This window comes from Sinocyclocheilus grahami, unplaced genomic scaffold (assembly GCF_001515645.1).
Source record: "Sinocyclocheilus grahami isolate Dianchi unplaced genomic scaffold, SAMN03320097.WGS_v1.1 scaffold732.1, whole genome shotgun sequence".
NCBI lineage: Eukaryota > Metazoa > Chordata > Actinopteri > Cypriniformes > Cyprinidae > Sinocyclocheilus > Sinocyclocheilus grahami.
Genome location: NW_015505911.1, coordinates 485,798 through 509,166, shown reverse-complemented (window position 1 = coordinate 509,166; position 23,369 = coordinate 485,798). Strand labels below are relative to the sequence as shown.

The following is a 23,369-nucleotide window of genomic DNA, read 5'->3' as shown; positions in this document are numbered from 1 at the left end:
GAGGCTCTTGATAGAGATTCATGCTTTGTTATTGTTAGATCATTGGAAAGCCATTTGAAAATGGGTTAGAAGGATCATTTTGGTCAGAAACATGTTCTACACAAGCATACAAACGCTTCTAGCCAAGCTCCATTTCACACAGAAACTCAAGTATGCGTTGAATTTTCAGCGTTCTCAGTTTTTCCATTTAGGTCAATTACTGTCACAGCGTAGCAACAGTTTGAAGAAAATATTGCTGAGCAAGTTAGCACACTCTTCAATGACGTATAGCTAGTAACAATAATATATACACACACAGCGTAATACCGCTCCCACTGGAGGTGTGTTACAACAGTGTGCACGCTTGCGATGCGTTGCATACTTGCGATGAAGATATTTCCGCCACTGTATGGTAACTCCAACATGCTAAGCGAGTGAGGGACGTTTGCTTCGCGTTCTTATGATTCTTCCCTCTTGAAGCTGAAGTGTGTAATTTTTTGGCTTTTTAGCGAAAAGCAGAGACAACTAGTATTCAGTAACAAGTATGAACAAGCGGATGGCTTAGCAGACACATGTAAACACTGTGGCACTATCAAAACATTGTTTGTTTGTTTAAACTCTGACAGGCCAACATAGCAACAATGGCGTAGGTTTGAGGGCGTGGCTTCTGTTTGCCTGACCAATGGCAGATAAGGGAAACCTTTTCGAAAACACTGAAGTCATTATTTTTCACACCACTGGGCGCAGAAATTACACACTTCAGCTTTTAAACAAAAACAAAAAAAACCCATACACACTCACAAGCAAACACACACATACACTATCTAGTCAACAAGTAGCGTTCAAACACTGAGCTTGATGTTTTTCACTCTGCATTTCAGTATTGAATTCTACAGAATTGAAAATTAGTCATAAACTCTGGCGGCCCATTACAGTATGCATTAGACACATACTGATTAGTCTGATTACATTTTGAAAAGAAACACAAGCTATATGTACATCTAAAGAAGCTTGATCTTTGGTACATGTGCACTCTGAAAGACCTTGCCCCGTGAGACTTCATTTCGCTTTTAATGAATGCTTTTTTTTTATACTAAAGAGATCTTCCATCTGAGATGCTCATGTCTGGACAGATCTGTCTTTTTAATCAAATAATGACAGCATTTATGAGCGCTCCCTGGCAACTAAATGAAAATAACAGCGAGAGGTCTTTGAGCTCTGGTGAACATTAATTTGTTTCTTTTCATTCTCTCGTTCTCACACTCTCTCCCTCGTCAAAAAAACCTTGTTTATTGCACATTCCTATTCATTCTTCACTCAGCATGAGAGAATCACCATTATCTACTCCTCAGAGAAGGCGTCCTGTAGTGTCGGTACAGAGCGAGGGCTGAATGAAACCAAAGCCACGTTTAACGTCTCATGCATATTGCATTGGATTTCAATTTGCCATTGAGCAGAACGGGAACAACAAAACGTGTACGGGCCTTTGAGTCGTAACAAAGAAAAGATGGAAAAAGACGAATGGAATCCCATTTTCCAGGATACACTACACTCCACACTGAAAGTGTACTGTATGCCAGATCCTCGTGTCCTCCAGCGATGTCGTGGGAATGTTTTTCACTTCTCTATATTCGCGAGAAACAGTTAGCGCGCAGCAGTATGCACAGTTTTCAGATATGCCGCTGCGTTAATGCCGGCAGAATGTGGATCACCGCCCAGGCACATCCTCTTTTGAAATTACCCATCATGCCTTGCTTTGCGAGCGGAGCCGTTAGCGTCTAAAAGTGAGGGTGCTGGTGGAACGTTCTGTTGTTGGATAGTTAATGGAGCGTTCTGTGGTGGGGTAGAGGATGCTGGGCCCCTCCATGGGTGCTTTCTGGCTGGGTGGGGAGCAGGGTCCCGTGATACCCATGTTGATGGTGGGCACTGCCGGAAGGGCCACAGTCTGGATGGTGCTCCTCTCGCGGGGGGGAAGCTCCTCCAGCCCCTCCAGGCTTTGCGGCGGCCCCTCGTAGCTCATGTTGAGCCGCAGGGGCTGATGGGCTTGGCAGTAGTCCACTATGGGCTGCTCGTACCTGTAGAAGGTCAGAGTGCTCATCTGGTGAGGGACCTGTGGGGGGTAAAAGAAAGAGAGAGAGAAAGAGTGAGCTGAAGATCCCTAATTAGAATAATTAAGTCATTAACAGTCATTAAATTGTCATTAAAATGATAGTTCATTCAAAAATGAACATTTTGTCATTTTTCGCTCACCCTCATGTCAGTTTAGACCTGTATGACTTTCTTTCTTCTGTAGGACACAAAAAGAGAAATTTCTAAGATTGTGCTAGTCGTTCTTTTCCATGCAACTACAATAAATAGAGTTTGAAGGATTCAAGCTTTGCAAAATGATGCAAAACACCATAAAATATCAAAAATCGGTCCATTTGAGTTATGCTCTTCACTGTAAAAATTTTTGTGTTTTATTCATTTATTTATTATTGGAGTATATTTCAGAAGGTACATTCATTAGCTTTTCTACATCAAAATTTCAAGATTAATTCAATGTAACTTACCATCTCCAATGTCATTGTGAAAATTTACTAGCACTTTATGAGTGAAAATTGTTTCTACGCCATTTTCAGTGTATATTTAAGTCTTCTGACAATATTTTCCAAAAAAATTGTTATACACTGATAATGTCCAGTGAGCTATTAGTCATAGATGATCTTGAAAAATGATTCAGTCAGGTTTGTGAATGAATCATTCAATTTGGAACTGAATTAATGATATGTTAAAAAAGATCTGATATAAAAGAATGATTTGTTCATGAATCAATCATTGCTACTTTTCTAATGAAGGATTTTCAGTGAATGAATCATTCAGACTGGAACTGAATTAAGGATTTATTGAAAAGATCTGATTCAAAACAATAATTTGCTCCCAAACTGGACGTTGCTACTTTTCTCATGAACAGTTTTCACTGGATGAATCATTTAGACTGGAACTGAATGACCATTTCATTGAAAAGATCCAATTCAAACTAATGATTTGTTCACAAATTGTACATTGCTACGTCTCCCATGAAGAATTCTCACTGAATTAATGAATCATTCAGACTGGAAATGAATTAAAGTTTCACTGAAAAGATCAGATAAAAAAATAAAATAAAAAAAGATTCGTTCATGATTCAGTGAATAACAGTGAATTTTCAGTGAATAATGACTTACATTTTGGTCTTTATTTCATCTCACAAAGCTATTGTATGACTCTGAATACTGCACGTGAGTCAGTATGTGAGCTTTTTTGCCATTTTGGAGCTTGACAGCCATTGTCCTCATTCTGTTTCCTTTATGGAAAAAAAGCAATCAGGATATTCATCAAAAATTCACCTACAGTATGGTGTTCCAAGGACGAATAAAGTCATACAGGTTGGGACCGTCATGAAGCCGAGTAAATAATGACATTTTTCATTTTTGGGTGAACTATCCCTTTAATTAGAGTAATTAAACCACCCCCTCATCACAAGAGTCATTAAATAGTCATAAAATATCTCCGATAATGATTCTACCACCAAGAGACATGCACACACACAGAGTTCATTCCAACATCCCTCATTCCCACATCGTTCTCAGCCCACTCGCGACTTCCTCTTTAAGCTCTGCTTCCGTCTGCATTTAGAAGCAACAGTGAATTTTCAGTGAATAATGACTTACATTTTGGTCTTTATTTCATCTCACAAAGCTATTGTATGACTCTGAATACTGCACGTGAGTCAGTATGTGAGCTTTTTTGCCATTTTGGAGCTTGACAGCCATTGTCCTCATTCTGTTTCCTTTATGGAAAAAAAGCAATCAGGATATTCATCAAAAATTCACCTACAGTATGGTGTTCCAAGGACGAATAAAGTCATACAGGTTGGGACCGTCATGAAGCCGAGTAAATAATGACATTTTTCATTTTTGGGTGAACTATCCCTTTAATTAGAGTAATTAAACCACCCCCTCACCACAAGAGTCATTAAATAGTCATAAAATATCTCCGATAATGATTCTACCACCAAGAGACATGCACACACACAGAGTTCATTCCAACATCCCTCATTCCCACATCGTTCTCAGCCCACTCGCGACTTCCTCTTTAAGCTCTGCTTCCGTCTGCATTTAGAAGCTGCCTCGTGGCGCCGCGTTTTCAAAGAGGCACCGCGCTGGTAGGGGTAATAGCTTTTTACACCGAGTGCAAACCCAGCATCTGTCTTGCTTCCCAGTGTGTGTGCTGTGCTCGCTGGTGACTCACTCTGTGTATACACAAGAGGCAGAACACACACACACACACACACAAACCCCTGCACAGACTGCTGCAGCTATTCCTATGATAAGTGACACAAGCAAATATGCCTTTCGTTTTCATGGCGTGACTCCGGGAGAGTCACAGTGGAGAAACATGCCACATGTGACTGCCTCATATGTACTACAAAAATAATTTTATTTTTCCAGAAAACATGCAAAAAATACTGTTCATGTAAACATCATTAAAACAAGTTACATTTACTTTATTTAAGAAAAAAGTACTTTATAAAAAATATGTTTTCAGAGAATGTTTTCAATAATCATGAATTATTGCAAGTTATTTTTCTCATTTTTTTAAACACATGTCCAACATGTCCATCAGTATGCTTAAGGAATAGTCAAGTGTTTTAATCAATGATTGAATCTTTCTTTTGAGCTTTTCAATGAAACAATGGTAACACATTTTCTAACTATACTTAATGCATTAACTAACATAAACTATTAAGGTATTATACTAGTAATGCATTATACTATTAATTAAATCAATATATTATTACAGTATTTGTTAACTTTCATTATTATTAGTTAATAAAAATGTTAATTTTAGTTTACAGTGCATTAACTGTTTCCAGATACAAGTTTTGATTTAAAAAATATGTATATGCAGTAAATATTCAGATAAACATTAACTAAGATTAATAAATGCTGTAGAAGTATTGTTCATTCTTATTTCATGTTAATTAACTAGTAACTATTGTTCACAAATGAAACATTGTAAAGCACAAACTGAACAATTGGTTAATGAATCAAACCGATTCATTCATAGTGAGTTCAACTCACTAACAACATAATTTGGTTCTGATCCTCACAAAAGTGAATCATATGACTTGAAATATCATGTGACCCTGGACCACAAAACCAGACATTCATTTTTTTGAAATTGAGATTTATACATAAACTGAAAGCTGAATAAATAAGCTTTCCATTGATATAGGAGATATGTTTGTTAGGATATGACAATATTTGAGAGATACAACTATTTGAAAATCTGCAATCTGAGGGTACAAAAAAATCTAAATATTGAGAAAATTGTCTTTAAAGTTGTCCAAATGAAGCTCTTAGTGATTCATGTTAATAATCAAAAATTCTGTTTTGATATATTTACGGTAGGAAATTTACAAAATATCTTCATGGAACATGGTCTTTACTAAATATCTTAAGAAAAATCGATCATTTTGACCCATACAGATTGCTACAAATATACTTGTGCTACTTATGATTGGTTTTGTGGTCCAGGGTCACATGTAGCATATTATTATTTTTGGAGCTTAACAGTCACAATCACTTTAAAATGGCTTTATATGGAAAATAATCAAAATATCCAATATTTAGATCCATAGCAGGAAGGCTAAATAAGGATTTACATTTTTTAGTTGAACTGTATCAATCAATCAGTCATAATCAATCAATCAATCATAATCAATCAATCAATCAATCAATCAATCAATCAATCAATCAATCAATCAATCAATCAATCAATCAATCAATCAATCAATCAATCAATCAATCAATCAATCAATCAATCAATCAATCAATCAATCAATCAATCAATCAATCAATCAATCAATCAACCAACCAACCAACCAACCAACCAACTTTAATAATTCTAAAACTTAAAATGCATTCTATGAAAACAAGTTTTACTATCCAACACAACTTTGCTTCTCAAGCTAATTTCTTTTTTTCAAGGATTTTATACTGTACATTATTTCCAGAAAACATAACAAAATAACTGATTAAAAAGACATATTTTGCAGTGTTCTCATCCCTCATACCATCACACACGATAACACATTGACAAATCAGCTGAAACGAGTCGCCATATATTTCCATTGAACAACCATAATTCATTGCTTTTAAAGGAGCGAATTAGTGAATGCTTAGAGATAGTGAAGAGCGACCAATATTGAGAAAATTGTCTTTAAAGTTGTCCAAATGAAGCTCTTAGTGATTCATGTTAATAATCAAAAATTCTGTTTTGATATATTTACGGTAGGAAATTTACAAAATATCTTCATGGAACATGGTCTTTACTAAATATCTTAAGAAAAATCGATCATTTTGACCCATACAGATTGCTACAAATATACTTGTGCTACTTATGATTGGTTTTGTGGTCCAGGGTCACATGTAGCATATTATTATTTTTGGAGCTTAACAGTCACAATCACTTTAAAATGGCTTTATATGGAAAATAATCAAAATATCCAATATTTAGATCCATAGCAGGAAGGCTAAATAAGGATTTACATTTTTTAGTTGAACTGTATCAATCAATCAGTCATAATCAATCAATCAATCATAATCAATCAATCAATCAATCAATCAACCAACCAACCAACCAACCAACCAACCAACCTTAATAATTCTAAAACTTAAAATGCATTCTATGAAAACAAGTTTTACTATCCAACACAACTTTGCTTCTCAAGCTAATTTCTTTTTTTCAAGGATTTTATACTGTACATTATTTCCAGAAAACATAACAAAATAACTGATTAAAAATACATATTTTGCAGTGTTCTCATCCCTCATACCATCACACACGATAACACATTGACAAATCAGCTGAAACGAGTCGCCATATATTTCCATTGAACAACCATAATTCATTGCTTTTAAAGGAGCGAATTAGTGAATGCTTAGAGATAGTGAAGAGCGACCCGAAGCGCGATTACCGTCACCGAGCACTAAGTGAACATTAGTGACAAGAGAGCTCTGCCGGTGTGACAGCCGAAGAGGTTTTACAAAGAGACTCCTGACAGAAAGCAAAATAAATAAACAACGTCAAATGCAGGGCCGACTCTCAAGTGATAACGAGATGCGTTGTGTCAGCGGCTCAGGTTTAAAGCTCTTTGTATGCCACAATTAATCCACTTCCCCATATTCCCCTGAGCAGAGCGAAAGGCTTTTTTTGCATGGGCACCAGCAGAATGCACAGCTACTTAAAAAAACTGCTTTACTTAGAGTTTCATGGGATTTGTTAGGAGGAAACGGATAGTCATATACTGCAGGGTCACTACAAGGGATGTCAAAAGTACTAAAGCCGATACTTAAATGCGAAAAGCGATTTTATACACTGACATGCCTGTTTGTGTTTATATGTATGTGAAAAGCACTTGCTCAACGAGATACGGCAATGCGGCAAAGCGTGCAAATAATAAAATCAGGTATGTATAAAAAAAGTTAATCTGTGCTTTAGGTCTTAATCCAGTTTAATAGACCTGTTGCTGTCTGTTATGTTTTTTTTTATATTACTCAAAAACAATATTGACATGAAAAAAGATAAATGCTCATTGATGTTGGCTGGATAGCTTTAAGTCTCTACAATCAAATATGAACACAAAATCAGGCCTAAAGAATGTAAAATTATTCATTTGCACATTTTAATTGCAGGCCTGCTTCTCATTTAAACTCCAACATCATCCAATATTAATGAATTGTATCTAATAGTCATACAGTGAAGACTCTGCCAATAATTTAAGTAGTTTATTTTGCATTCAAATTACTTGAATACATGATTCTGCTTTTAGCACTGTTGACTTCGTTTTTTCTATGGCTTATAATTGATTCTGTTATAATTACTTGAATTACGATGCAATGTTTATTTAATTAAGAAAAGCTGAAAACAGATAACAGTTTTGTTAATAAGCTAACAATTTTGTGATTGGTTATAGGCTGATGATGATAAGCATACATCGTCAAATTTCTGCTAATTAATTGGCCTGTCTGACACAGTATATCAGTCCGGTTGACAATATCAATCATAAAGAAGCAGCAATCTTACAAAAACACAGGAAGAGGCTGTGAGCTGAGCTATTAAGTGATGGCAGAAGATCTTGTTGTATTTTTATGAGTTATCGGTGTGTTTAGGACACAGGTGGGTCCAACCTTCAGTCTATGAGGACCCTCATAAACATCAAAAGGTGCCTGGGTAGAAAGAGATGAGCGCTTGCCAAAATCCAAACCATTGCCCCAGGTGGCTTGGAAAAATAGAAAATAAATGAGAAAGAGGAAGAATCATTGTTGTCAAAATGAAAGAACCTTCACAATGATTTTTCTTCTTCTACAGTCTGTCATGTATATTCGGAACCACAATATTCAAAAATTTTAATTAGATACTTTTGCATCTGTTGTTAAATTACTTTAAAATGTTAAAATGTTAATTTTTTATTAATTAATTTAAGCATATATATTGTTGGCAAATAGATTTATAATGTTTAATGCAAAAAGTTAAATACAGTAAAAATCTAGTTAAAAATAATGATGACGTTTTCTTTAGTTTTACAATAAACGAAGAAAATTCACATGAAATTGTTTAAAAATTCATACAAATTGTTTAAAATTCATATTACTTTTACTTTTACTTTTAGTCATTTAGCAGATGCTCTTATCCAAAGCGACTTACCAATAAGAAAAAGTAATTCAAACTAAAAGCTAAAACTCTATAAATACTATATATATATATACACATTTAAGAAAATAAAATAAATTAAATAAAATGACAAATGCATACAACAACATTTCAAAATTAGTGTCATTATATATTTACCAAACAACAAACAGCAATATTTCCCTTCATATATTTGTACATACATTTATACACTAGCGTTGAAAAGTTTGAGATTGGTAAGACTTATGTTTTTGAACGACGTGTCTTATGCTCACCAAGCCTAAATATATTTGATTTAAACACACTAACAAACAAACAAACAAGCAAATCAATCAATCTAGCAAATCAATCAATCAATCAATCAATCAATCAATCAATCTATCAATCAATTGTAGTATTGTGAAACATTTATGTTTTTAAAATGTAATTTATTCCTGTGATGCAATTTTCAGCATCATTACTCCAGTCTTCAGTGTCACATGATCCTTCAGAAATCATAGTAAAATAATCTAGATCAATTTGATGCATCCTTGCTTAAAAAGAATGTCTTTAAATAAAATAAAATAAAATGACCACAAACCTTTGATCAGTAATAGTTGTACATTTATTAAAATGACAGCAATCCATATTATTTGTTGCCATACATTTAGAAAGCATTTAAGAGTAAAATGCCTCAAACACAGTGTTTGGCTGTTGTCTAAGCGAAAGTGAAGCAAATTTTTCATTCTGATTAAAAAAGACAAACTATTTGGTTCCCCTTCAGTAACTCGAGCTGCGTCGAAATGCTATGGGAACGCCCACCAGCGTGACCACGCTCTAAATCACATGTGTAATCAGTTCAATGGAAGGGCGAGACGTCATAGGCGGGTGACGTAGCGACCTGGAAGCTATAAAAGCACGTGAGGTGGAACTGGCGTCAGCTTTCTGTCATTCAGCGAAGCGCTCTGTGTTGTGTCAGTCAAATCTCTGTTGTGAGTCTTATTTGGTGTTGTCTGTCAAAAGAAAGAAACAATGTCCAAGGCCACAGAGAAAACTAAAAATAAGGGCGAAAGTGAGCAGTGTTTCAGGCTGTGTGTTCCTCCCTGCCCTCGCTACATTACGAGTGGGGATACACACAGTCTGTGCGTTGTTTGCTTGGGGGCGAAGCATGCGGCGTCAGCTCTCATGGGGGCCGACTGCCCGCATTGTGAGCAAATGTCACTGCGCTCGCTTCGCTCTGCTTTTTTCCATTGATCTCTACACGAATAGCTGCCTTTTGACCACAAACACACACACATACCCGCACAAAAAGCACATGCGCTCATGGCCAGGGAAGGGGCGGCTTTGGAAGGAGCCCTCAGGGAAAACAGCATGTTGGGTTTTAAAATAGCCGAAAGGAATGAGAGGGAAGGGCCAGAAACGGACCAAAGGAAGGGCACGTCTAACATAATCCCGACTAAACCAACTTCTCCGGCCTGCCTGCCTCTGTTGATGAAGCTCAGATGTGCTCTGGGTCGAAATTAGGCCCCTTAATCTGGAAGGAAAGCAGTAGATGTGGGTTAGTGAACATACCAGATGAGAATGAGCACAGGCTAAATGTAGTAAATTGCATGAAATGGGATCTTTCAGGCTCAAATTGTGGGAGGTTTCTGGAGGGGGGAAAAACACATTATGATCGATGGAGGTCACAAGTGGACTTAGCGTGCATTTTAGAGAGGAAGTCGCCAAGCAGAGGCCAGAGTATCCCACAACCCGCAGCTCCCAGAGGATTTTGGAACCCCTTACGTGTGTGTCGTCATTCGTGCGAAACCCTTCGTGAGCAATGCCAGCCTGCAGACAGTTATCTTCATTTGTTTCTTACATTGAAATCAAAATCATTCACCAAAGGTGGACTTTGAGAGTTGAAAATGTCCACAAACTGACTGGATTGCCATAGTCGCACATTAACTGTTCATCCGTTTTGTTTTCACTTGTTCATGGAGGTTCTTGAATCTCACCGAGAAGCCAAGCCTTGTGTGATCAGAAGCTTTGTGCCTCTGTAAGAGGCTACAAAATCTGCAAATATGCAATTTTTATTTATTTTTATAACAATTGAGAAAAAAAGATGATATACGTTCACCTATGGAAAAGTGTTCTTAACCACTGAAAATTAAATGAAATCATACAGCATACGAAAACACTACAACCCGGTGTGTTATTATTATTATTTTATTTTTTACTTTGTGCTGTAGGTTCGAGGTAAACTGTGAAACATGAACGCTTACACACACAAATACATATTGAAGACTGAGCAGTTATTTGAAACTATAGAAGACACACATACCACAAAAACCACAACCATATTGCTGTTCGGTTGCTGTCCCATATGGGCTAAATATGACAATCTCCTTAGTTTCTTTGAATCCGAAGACACTGTCCTGGCAAGCAGGTTGCAAACGTTCCCGTAACATTTTAGGAGCAGTAGGACTTAACTAGTAGCGTAAGATGTTGCACCGATGTGGGCGGAAGGTTTGCGAAACGCTGGGAGAGGTGTCTTCGGGCCACTGTAAAATGCCTTGCTTGTATGGTCACCCTGAGTTCACGAGACTCTAGTTTTTGCACCGTACATCTGTAGTTGAGAGGCTGTATATACCTTATTGTTTGTATTGTATATGGATCCCCGGTTGTTACAATAGCCTTATTCTCACATTTCTAGCAAATAAAAAAGTTAAGAAAAAAAAATACATGAATCACTTCAGTTAAAAGAGAGCATACTAATTTTTTTGGTAAATAACTTGTGTAAATATTGATGACGAACCCAATAAATTGTTTTTTTTATAAACTCTTTAAGTAAGATGTTTTGTATAGAAGTGGAATTTTTTGCTATGTATTTTAGCTAGCACTCGTCAGACCCCTCCCACTCAACCTTTTTGCACTGCTCCCATGGTGATCTGGTTTAAAGATGAAAATGAGATAGAGAATTGCCAAACTGACTGCTTGCTGCATATTTGTGCCATACGTGTGTACCATAGATATTTATTTAATTAGTTCTTTGTTTTTGCTTTTTTTTTCTACCCAGTTTGTACACAACCTCAGTATTATCACTTGAGTTTTTCCCTAACTTCTCGCTTCCTGTTATCTTTCTGTTGCTATCGTTTCCCGATGACCCAATGTGCCCATCCTTCTCTCGCAGTAAGATCTGGTCAGGACGTGCAACCTTATAAAGTCATAGTAATGAAATGGCACACATTCCACCAGTCTGTTACAAACTGAAAATGTTTTTCAATAAAATGTTTTTCCTATGGAACTTTCGGTTCTCTTTTATGTTTATTCGATGTGGCTTGACACGTTGTGTCAGGTGGAGTTCAGCCATTTATAATTAGACTAAATTTTTCACCATCTTTCCTGAAAGGAATGAACTCTCTGATATTCATGAATGAAAACCCCAGACACATTTGAGGTTGGTTCATAAGCTGTTAACAATATTGTGGTGCAACCTCTGATCATTCTGCTTAACCACAAACATATTAAGTAAACAAAAGGTTCAAGAAGTTAAGAGGTCTTCATAATCTTCTAAAGAAAAAGGATCAGTTTAGGGCAGGCTATCGATCCATTTGGGCATATTTTAGTTGTGTAAATGTGTACAGTCAGAGGCACCGCTAGCAATTTTGGGCCCTATGAAAGAAAACGAGGTTGGGCACCAGAGCCGGACAGTAACTAAGTACATTTACTTGAGTATTGTACTTAAGTCCACTTTTTGAGTATCTGTACTTTATTTGAGTATTATTTTTTCTGGGAACTTATGACTTTAACTTCACTACATTTGAAAGACAAATATTGTACTTTTCACTCCACTACATTTCTATCAAGGTCCTCGAAGTAGAAAGCCATTACTATGTAGCAGCTTTGAAAGTCAGTGGGTGATTTTCTTCTTCTCTATAACGTGACTTTCAGACAGTTTATCAGTAATCACTCTTGTAGGGCTACATGAAGTGATTTCCCAGCATTTTGTGAACACTGAGTTGCAAATGTGATATTTCTTTACAACAATTCAATAATAAGAAGTTAATATTGTGGTATATATTAGACACAATATTGTCTGATTTTGCTAAATTGTGTACGTGAAAATATTACCTTAAAAGCAACAGAATAACTGTTGTGCGTCTCCTAATAAAACACAATAGGTGTTTGACTGAAGCAGCACTGCACAGACCATTCTGTGTATGACATCAAAGTACAGTGAGAGTGATAAGACAGCATTTTTAAAATGCTTGTTTTGATCTCAAATAAGTCTTGCTGTTTTGCTTTTTTGTTAAAGCAGTGTTGCTGTTGTAAAGTTGTACAGCTACAGTTGTGTTGCTGGGTTTTAAAGCAGGATTGATTTTTTTTTTCTTCCTTATCAGTCTGTATTTACAGGATTTCACTGTCCACTCTATTCAAATGTGGATGAATGGCTACACATAGATGTGTGCACACACTGTCAGAGCTGTGTGAGATCACTACCATACTGCGGGGTGGGTAGGGATGGAGTTATAAACTCCAAAAAGAACACTAGAGTAAGCTACAGAAAGTAAAATGTCTATAAAAAGTCTTTTTGAATGATTCAGTAAAAGAACTGTCTCATTAGAGTCAATTGTTCATAAAGGGCACACAGTATATTTTTTACTCACTAACAAGAACTGTCTAAAAAGAGTTTGTGAATCACTTCATTAAATTCACTAAAAATAATTGGCTCATATACAAGTGTTCATAAATCTGACTACACTGGCTGCACAGTAAGTTCCCCTTCAGGAACTCGAGCTGCGTCTGAGAACGCTTTGGGAACGTCTTTCAGCATGACCGGCTCTGAATCACATGTGTAATCAGTCCAATGGAAGGGCAAGACGTCATAGGCGGGTGACGTAGCGACCAGGAAGCTATAAAAGCACGTGAGGTGGAACTGGCGTCAGCTTTCTGTCATTCAGCGAAGCGCTCTGTGTTGTGTCAGTCAAATCTCTGTTGTGAGTCTTATTTGGTGTTGTCTGTCAAAAGAAAGAATCAATGTCCAAGGCCACAGAGAAAACTAAAAATAAGGGCGAAAGTGAGCAGTGTTTCAGGCTGTGTGTTCCTCCCTGCCCTCGCTACATTACGATGTGGGGATACACACAGTCTGTGCGTTGTTTGCTTGGGGGCGAAGCATGCGGCGTCAGCTCTCGAGGGGGGGCCGACTGCCCGCATTGTGAGCAAATGTCACTGCGCTCGCTTCGCTCCCGGAAGGCTCTCTCTTCGAGGAGGGAGCCTTTGCCAGCATTCGTGGGGTTCGCAATTGGATTTGGCGGAGGGAATGGAGACGAGCGAGCCCCTATCTCCTTCCTCACCCACCAGATCCGGTGCCCACTCTCTGGGATAGGAAACCCGCACTGTGGTTTCTTCCTCCCCGGGGAACGGGCTCGACCAAGGAGGTTGATGTGAAGAGCGTCAATGAGGATTTGCTCCCTCACTCAGCACAGTATGAGGAGTTGGTGGAGGTGGTTACTCGTGCCGTAGCTAAGTTAAATATCGATTGGCCGGCTGAAAAACAAGCTGAACCGCAGAAAAGAAAGTTAAATGAACGCTTTCTGCGGCGTGAGCTATCACCTCCGTGCCAGAGCCTACCGTTCTTCCCCAATCTCCACACCGAGGTGTCCAAATCGTGGGCTAGACCATATTCATCTCGTCTATTACCCCCGCTTCCTCTCATTATGCAAACGTGGCGGGTGATGTGACATGCAAATCGCTCAGTCATGAGACTGAAGTTCAGAATGCTCACCATCAAGCAAGTTGTGTCTCAGATCAGATCTGAGGACTGGTTTGTTATGATAGATCTAAAAGACGTGTACTTGTCTTGTCTCCATCCTTCCCACTCACAGGAAGTTCCTGAGGTTTGCTTTCAGGGGCGAAGCTTACCAAAATCGAGTTCTTCCTTTCGGCCTAGCACTCTCACCCCATACTTTACAAAGTGTGTGGATGCTGCTCTGGCTCCACTGTGACTCCAGGGCATCCGCATACTAAATTATATCGACGATTGGTTGATTTTGGCTCAGTCGGAGCAGATGGCGGTTCGACATCGAGATGTTGTTCTTGCTCACATGAAAGAATTGGGGTTAAGACTAAACGCCAAGAAAAGACGATTGTCCCCTGCTCGGATCGAGTCGATCCTCACGGCAGTCAAGAGAGTCAGAGAAGGCCAGTCACTCACTGTCAAGCAGTTTCAGAAACTATTAGGTTTGATGGCAGCTGCATCTAACGTGATACCTTTTGGTCTGCTGAACATGAGACCCCTACAGTGGTGGCTCAAGACCAAGGGGTTTTCCCCGAGGGGAAACCCGCTTCGCATGATCAAGGTCACGCGGCGATGCCTATGTGCCTTGGACATGTGGAGGAAACCTTGGTTCTTGTCTCAGGGCCCGGTGCTGGGAGCTCCTTGTCTCAGCGTAACGCTAGCGACAGATGCGTCCCTCACCGGCTGGGGTGCGGTCATGAGTGGCCACCCTGCCCGCGGTCTGTGGAGCGATCGCCATCTCACTTGCCACATCAACTGCCTGGAGATGCTGGCCGTATTTCGAGCTTTGAAGCACTTCCTCCCGGACCTAAGAGATCGCCATGTGCTAGTGTGCACCGACAACACAGCGGTGGTCTCTTATATCAACCACCAAGGAGGTCTGCGTTCGCGCCCCTTGTACAAGCTGGCGCACCAGATCCTTGTGTGGTCCCAGGGCAAAATCCTTTAATTGAGAGCAGTACATATTCCTGGGTATTTGAATATGAGAGCAGACATCCTGTCGAGGCAGGGGCCGAGGCCCGGGGAATGGAGGCTTCACCCCGAGGTGGTGAAGCAGATATGGAGAATTTTTGGCCAGGCTCAGGTGGACTTGTTTGTGATTCAGATGACATCGCACTGTCCCCTCTTGTCCTCTCTGACACATCCGGCTCGACTGGGGCTGGATGCTATGGTACAGACTTGGCCGAGGCTTCGTCTGTACGCTTTTCCCCCGATCGCTCTGCTCCCGGGAGTTCTGGAGAGAGTGCGCCGGAACGGGGTCTGTCTGCTACTAGTAGCCCCGTTCTGGCCTGGCCGAGTATGGTTCTCGGACCTGATTTCCCTTCTCGACGGCTCTCCATGGGAGATTCCCATCAGGAGGGACCTCCTCTCACAGGTGGAGGGCACGATATTCCACCCCCGCCCGGAGCTGTGGAAGTTATGGGTATGGCCTCTGAGGGGGCACAAGTCGTAGCTTCCGGTCTCTCAACAGAGGTTGTTGAGACCATCCTCCAATCCAGAGCTCCTTCTACAAGGAAACTGTACGCCTTGAAGTGGAAACTTTTCACTTCTTGGTGCGGAGATCGCCAGCTCAACCCAGTTAACTGCCCGGTTGGTACAGTGCTGGAGTTCTTGCAGGCCCGTCTCTCTGCAGGGATGACCCACTCCACCCTGAAGGTCTACGTGGCGGCCATTGCGGCCTACCACGCCCCTCTCGGTGGTCAGTCAGTGGGCAGACACCCCCTAGTTACACGCCCCTCACATTCGTCAGATTCAATGGCCTAGATATGCGAGCCACTCCCGGCTCTTCTGTTTTCTTGTCTTAGCTGTGCTCTTCCACACTAGACAGGGATTTGTAAGTCTGGCGGCGTGGGCATTCTCGTTCCCGTAGCATTTAGACGCAGCTCGAGTTCCTGAAGGGGAACGCCTTCAGGTTACGTATGTAACCATGGTTCCCCAAAGGGAACAAGACGCTGCGTCTCAGGGCCATACTTCCGGCATCCCTGCGAGCGCTTGCTTCATTCCTAGAAGCTGACGCCGGTTCCACCTCACATGCTTTTATAGCTTCCTGGTCGCTACATCACCCGCCTATGACGTCTTGCCCTTCCATTGGACTGATTACCCATGTGATTCAGAGCGTGGTCACGCTGGGAGCGTTCCCGTAGCGTTTCGACGCAGCGTCTCGTTCCCTTCGGGGAGCCATGGTTACATACGTAACCTGGAGACATTTTATGCAGAATAGCACATGCAAATGAATTAAGATTCATTAAGAAAGTAGATTGTTAATTTCGAGTTGCTGTTGGTTGTAAGTATCTACTCTGATGAAGTGGCAAGGTCACATTGTGTTGAGCTACAGTGTGTGTCAGAACTAAAGAGCAGTCAGCTGAGAAGACAAATATTTAGACCAGGATGTTTATGCTACCGTGAATGCAGTGGACTATGCAAATGAAGAGACATATAAATGATAAACAGGGTGAATCCTGGACATTACGTTCACAGTGAGTCAAACCTTTCTAATGAGCACTCAGTGATACCATAATATTACTCCTTCACTCTCTCCTGCTCATATCAACTCCATTAAGTTACATTTACTTATTGTAGGCACTCAGTGGGTTAACATATAAATGATAAACAGGGTGAATCCTGGACATTACGTTCACAGTGAGTCAAACCTTTCTAATGAGCACTCAGTGATACCATAATATTACTCCTTCACTCTCTCCTGCTCATATCAACTCCATTAAGTTACATTGTAGACATGTAGACACTCAGTGGGTTAGCACACACACACACACACACACACACACACACACACACACACACACACACACACACACACTTCTCTCTCATAGCTATTCCTTCCTTCAGCCACTCCCAAATGATCTTCAGTGAAGTTGCATTGATTAATTATAATATATTAACTACTAACTGTTTCAGTGAATTCTGAACAGTGCAGGGTCACAAATCTAACCTTAAAGTGTGTGTGCGTGAGAGATAAAGAGAAACGGTGTGTGACAAGTCATAACTACACCTTTCAGCACGGCAAAGTGACAGACGTGGACCTTAGTCAGGGTAGGCACTATATTTAATTTAACACGAATGAAAAACGGCTGTGAGGGACAGACGTATGGTCCATTTAATGGGTTTCACTGTCTTAAAGGAACAGTTCATCCAGACCGGGTGCCATGAACAGACCTGTGGGTTAATGACATGACGTTAATGTAATAATTTACATTGTTTGTAATATGTTTGTAATAATTTATTTTAAAAAATGGATACATTCATAAGTACAATGAGTTAAATACACCTCTTCTATATAGAGCATGTTTTAATTACTGCATTATACACAACTGTCCTGATATCATAATAATAATAAAAAAAGCCTAATTAAAATAATAATTTCTTGAAAATCTTGTTAAGCATTTAAGATTTAACTACCATCTATTCAGCGTCTTTCACAAATCTCCTGTTCTGTTCCCGGTCTCTGGTGCTTTTATTTGGAGTGGTACATATTGTGATGTTTCTTAACTCACTGTCTCCTGCACCATTACCCAGACGACAACACTGCAGCCAACTACAGTCAAGTGCTGGGCTGTTTGTCCATTACGGGTGACGATGACAGCAGGGACTCATCAGTATGTGAGGGACACTGTGTCTTCGCCACTCCTGTTTATTCAGAGCTTAACAGGGAATTCTTGTGCCCTGGCCACTAGTTATGCAAATAAGCACGCTCACGTAGCATATTAAAGCCATACAGTCAAGCTAACACTTTGATTTGTTGCACGCTGCTGGCCTTAGAAGCGTGCCAACTAGCTGACAGCGAAGGATAATAGATTGCCCGCCGAGCTCTGTAAGGAATCTATAGGATTCATTTTTCCCAACGTTCAGGCCAAAACCTTTCTATTACCAGAAACATTACTGCAGTGCATTTGCAGTGCATTCATGCAGGAGGAAAATCAGTGCAACAATGTATTTACCATGTCTAAAATGCTAAACAAGGTGGAAGACATTCACCATCTGCATGCATGAGTCATCCCTCTATAGCGAAGCGTGCGCAGTATAGAATCCGCTAGATCTTTAGTTAATAAGGTGACAAGTACGATAAGCAATATTAAATCACTCAGGTTTCCAAGCACAGCCTGCATGTAATGGGAAAATGCACGACTACATAAGAGAGGATGTTCAGACACATTGTGCAAGTGTGAATGTGGTGCAATTGGTACAAATTTTCTATCATTATATTCTTCTGTATATTGCACAGAAGAGGATTTTTTTAACACCTGGACAAATAGGACTAAATATATCAATAAAGGGACTAAATAAAAGGACTGAATACGTAAATAAATAAAATGACTAAATCAATACACAAGTAAAATAAATAAATAAATAAAATGACTAATAAGTAAATAAATATGAATTAATAAATAAATACAATTACTAAATAATTAAACAAATAAAATGACTAAACAAATGAATAAAATAACTAAATTAGTAAAGGACTTCATAAATAAATAAGTAAATAAAAGGACTGAATATATATATATATATATATATATATATATATACAGGGACTAAATAAATATTATTAGACTATGAGATATACATACACAACTGTTAAAATATTTGTGATCAATTTATTTATTTATTGTTTTAAATAAGTCTCTTATACTCACCAAGACTGCAAACCTTGGTTTAAAAAATGCAGTAATACTGTGAAATATTATTACAATTTAATAATTTTCCCTAAGTATCAGGACCTAATCTTTACTTAGTGGTTTATACATTAAAAGAACAGTATATATATATATATATATATATATATATATGTATATATATATATATATATATATTTATATATACAGGGACTAAATAAATATATACATATATGTAAATAGCCAATCAATTTTAAGTGCTATTACGTGCTATAAAGTAGTATTATAGTGAGAATAAAACAAATAATTTTAAGGTAGTTTATAATAATAAATACTGAAAAAGTTTAAGTTCTCAGGTATAAAGATCAGAAATAAAGTCCCAATTACAAACAAACAAACAAACAAATAAATAAATAAAAAGTACAGTTGGGATATATTATTTCAAAATAGTAATATAAATTCACAGTATATAATATATTCACACATACTGTGAAAAAAATACATAGACACAATTAAGTCAAATGCAGTCACAAAATGAAATAAAGCTGCAATTAAGATAAATAAAGTAAAAATGTTGAGAAATAAAATTGCAATCCTGAGAATTAAAATGGGAAAAAATGGGATGTCTTAATGTTTCTCACACAAGTCATATGGACTATTTTTATGGTGTAACGTGTTGTTTTTCAACAGGTGATTTGTCTTTTTGTTTATTTGTCTTTTTTTCTTTATATGTCTCTTTTTTTGGGTCCTTTTTGGAAGTTGACAACCTCTAGTCACTATGACCTTCTACTGTAAGGCAAGCGTTTTTGTTTTTTGTTCCATGGAAAACATGAGGGAGAGAAAATAACAGAATTGTCATTTCTGGGTGAACTATCCCTTTTAGTTTGTTTACCAAAGCAGCAAACAGACACCAGGGCAGGATGCGTAGTTACAAATTATCTTCACAATAGTTTGACAGAAGTATTTTTGTCACTGTCGAGAGAGTTTAAATCATCCCTGATAGGGCTTAAAAGTGTTCGCATGCATGTGCGTGTGAGTGTTGCATCAGGGTGCGTGAAAATGTAACGTGGCTGTGCTGTGTGGAGGAAGATGACACAGATGTTGCATGGGGAGCTCGTGTGACACTAAAGACACCAGACACACTTTCATTGAAGTAAAACACATGTCTGAGGGCGAGTTCGCCTGAGCAGCATGAAATTTAAACAAGCAGGAGGGGAAGAACATGTTTAAAAGAGAAAAGGGAATTTGGAGATGAAGTAACCGTGACAAGTGTTTGCTTTCCATTTATGTAACAGATGAACTCATACATTATCTGTCAGAAAACTGAAAGGCTTATCTGCATTTATCCAATAAAGGTCTGTGTGCTGATCTTTGCGAAATGTTGGCGGAGTTGGTATACAGTGGTATTTTTAAAGGAATAGTTGACCCAAAAATGTTAAAACCATTTAAAAAACAGCGAAAACACCTTAATGGGTGATTTGTTTATTACAAACACACAGCTTTTTACTTCACAAGATGTTAACTGGGGGACTGGGGTAGTGTGGATTTTTGTGATGTTTTTATCAGCTGTTTGGACTCTCATTCTGACGGCACCCATTCACTGCAGAGGATCCATTGGTGAGCAAGTGATGTAATGCTACATTTCTCCAAAAGTCTTCTGATGAAGGAACAAATCTACATCTTGGATGGCCTGAGGGTGAGTACATTTTCAGCAAATCGATAAATTTTCATAAAAATCTCGTATTTCTCATAAAAAATTTCATATTTACTCACCCTCGTGTCATTTCTTTATTTCCGTTACCTAGAAAAAAAAAATTAAATTCTGGAATTATTTACATTTATTTATTTGTTTGTTTGAAGAATGTTTCAGTTGGTTTTCTCCATATCATAAAAGTCAACGGGGTTCAACATTTTTACAATAATGTTATTTTTGGGTGATTTTTTTTTGCCTTTAAGGGTGAACTGTCCCTTTAAGAAGAATATAAGTCTCAGCTGATTGGACAAAAGCTTTGAACGGTTAATCAATTTTGTGTAATCAAATCCATAAGTAATCCACATGACTCCAGTTGATCAATTAATGTCTTATGAAGTAAAAAGCTGCATGTTCATAAGAAACAAATAATTTATTGAATTATTATGATGTTTTTATCAGCTGTTTGGACTCTCATTCTGACGGCACCCATTCACTGCAGAAGATCCATTGGTGAAAAGTGTATGTACAGTGGTGTGAAATAGTGTTGGCCCCCTTCCTGATTTCTTATTTTTTTGCATGTTTGTCACACTTTAATGTTTCAGATCATCAAACTAATTTAAATATTACACAAAGATAATGCAAGTAAATACAAAATGCAGTTTTTAAATGATGATTTCATTAATTAAGGGAAAAAAGCTGTCCAAACCTACGTGGCCCTACGTGAAAAATTAATTGCCCCCTCCTGTTAAATCATGCAAGAACTGCAATTAACCACATTACTATGGTTTTTTAGTTTTTTTTAGAAAGCCCACAATAGCGATGCATTGACAGTCTATTAATTTTTCATTTTAAAATGGAAAATTAATTGTGCAAAATAATTTTAAAAAACATGTCCAATGACCTGCAAAATAAAACAAAAAAGTCACATTAATTTGACAACCGGTTCAACGAAATGAAATGAAAATAAATAAAAAAAAAATTTCATTCACATACATACATGGAAGAGTAAACAAGCACTGCCATTTCTGACTTACAGTACACTAGATTATCTCCCCTTTAGATTCTGAACTTTGCCATCTGACATTTTAGCTCATATTTGTGTGTATAAACTACATCACTGTATATGGATTCAGATGTCTTGTGGTACAGTTTGTGTTGAATGTTTGGATCGATAGTGCTAATACAGACATACTAACCCATACTGCCTCCCACACTGAGCTCCTTATCAAAGCGGAGGCTGTGCTGCTTTGATCTGATGTTCAGTGAGGAAGAGATAAGACAGGACATCCAGGCACCAGACCTTGACCTCAGGCTTATGGTGAGCAGATTGTGCATTAGCAACCATAAACATTTTACAAACGTACACCATTGCAATTACTGCTTTTATTCACTGAAAGCTGAAAAAGTTAAACAAAATGAACTCTAATTTTCACTTGCATTCCAATCCTCATTTTCTGATTTCTGGCTCATCACCTCTTAAAATACTGCCAGTGATAGTTTGAGCTGTTAAACAGTTACCGAGGAAATGTCACATCCATTTTCTCGAGATCAGGTCGAGGAAGTAGATTTTGCGTGGATTGCCTTTTAGCATATCGAATTTTCTTCCTTTTTTGTTTGGAAACTGCTGCCTTTGGAGGCCTGGCTGCTGAAAGGCAGATGAGAAGTGGCAAAAAAACAACAACAACAACAAAAAACTTGTAATTTAAAGGAATAGTACTCACTCCCAGGCCATCCAAGATGAAGATGAGTTTGTTAATCACGCTGGAAATGGGTTTATTATTGAAAATGCAAACTGATTGTCTGCCAGCAGGAGGCGCTGTGAGAGCGGCAGAACTAACGGTTTCTCCAGTAATGGCTGTAAACAAAGCAGCTCCGCTCATGAACGTTACTTTATCAGATAAAAATGCCATCTAAACTTTTCTGAAGACAGTCGGTTCCCTTCAGAGATACATTCATATAAAACACCCGCAACGCATTTGATTTTGAAACGTGCAGTGCTCATATTTATTCAACGAAGTCAAACGCCACAAATAAATCAGTGTATGGGAAACTGGTAATGTATATCGAAATATCGGAAATGTGTTTAAAAATTATATCGCGATACATATTGATATTGAATTATTGCCCAGCCCTAATCAAAGTAATGGAGTAACTCACAATGTAGTAATATTGAACAAAATAATGATATTTGTTTTGACTTGTGAGTTAGTGATTAGCAGCAAATGTTTTGTCTAGGCATCAGAGTTATTATAAACTAAAATAAAAACTAAAAGCTGAGTTGAAAAGTTAAGGTTAAGTGCAAAAAAAACAAAAAAAAACACTGAAATAAATAACTATATAAAACTACATAAAATATGAATACTATATTTTAATAACTAACTATATAACAATCAATTTAAAATGTAAATAAAAACCTGAAAGTAATAAAAATGATAAAAACATAAAAGTAAAAACTAATTTAAAATGCTGATTAAAAACTATAGCAGCATATCAGTGACAGTTCTTGGAGGCAGCCAGTCATTTATGCAAATTATTCAAAAAACACCAAGATGCATGTGACTATTGAGAATTTTTATGTAATATCCCATAA

At 38.1% G+C, this 23,369-nt stretch overlaps 1 protein-coding gene across 1 annotated transcript in view; it reads right to left on the bottom strand.

The window, feature by feature from the left end:
- LOC107560524 (leucine-rich repeat transmembrane neuronal protein 4) overlaps positions 1 to 23,369 on the bottom strand; it is a 141,326-nt gene continuing 117,957 nt past the window's right edge. Inside the window, exon 3 of the mRNA XM_016244739.1 lies at positions 1 to 2,089. Coding sequence (XP_016100225.1) covers positions 1,751 to 2,089 — 339 coding nt within the window. The 3' untranslated portion in view covers positions 1 to 1,750. The remainder of the gene's footprint in view (positions 2,090 to 23,369) is intronic.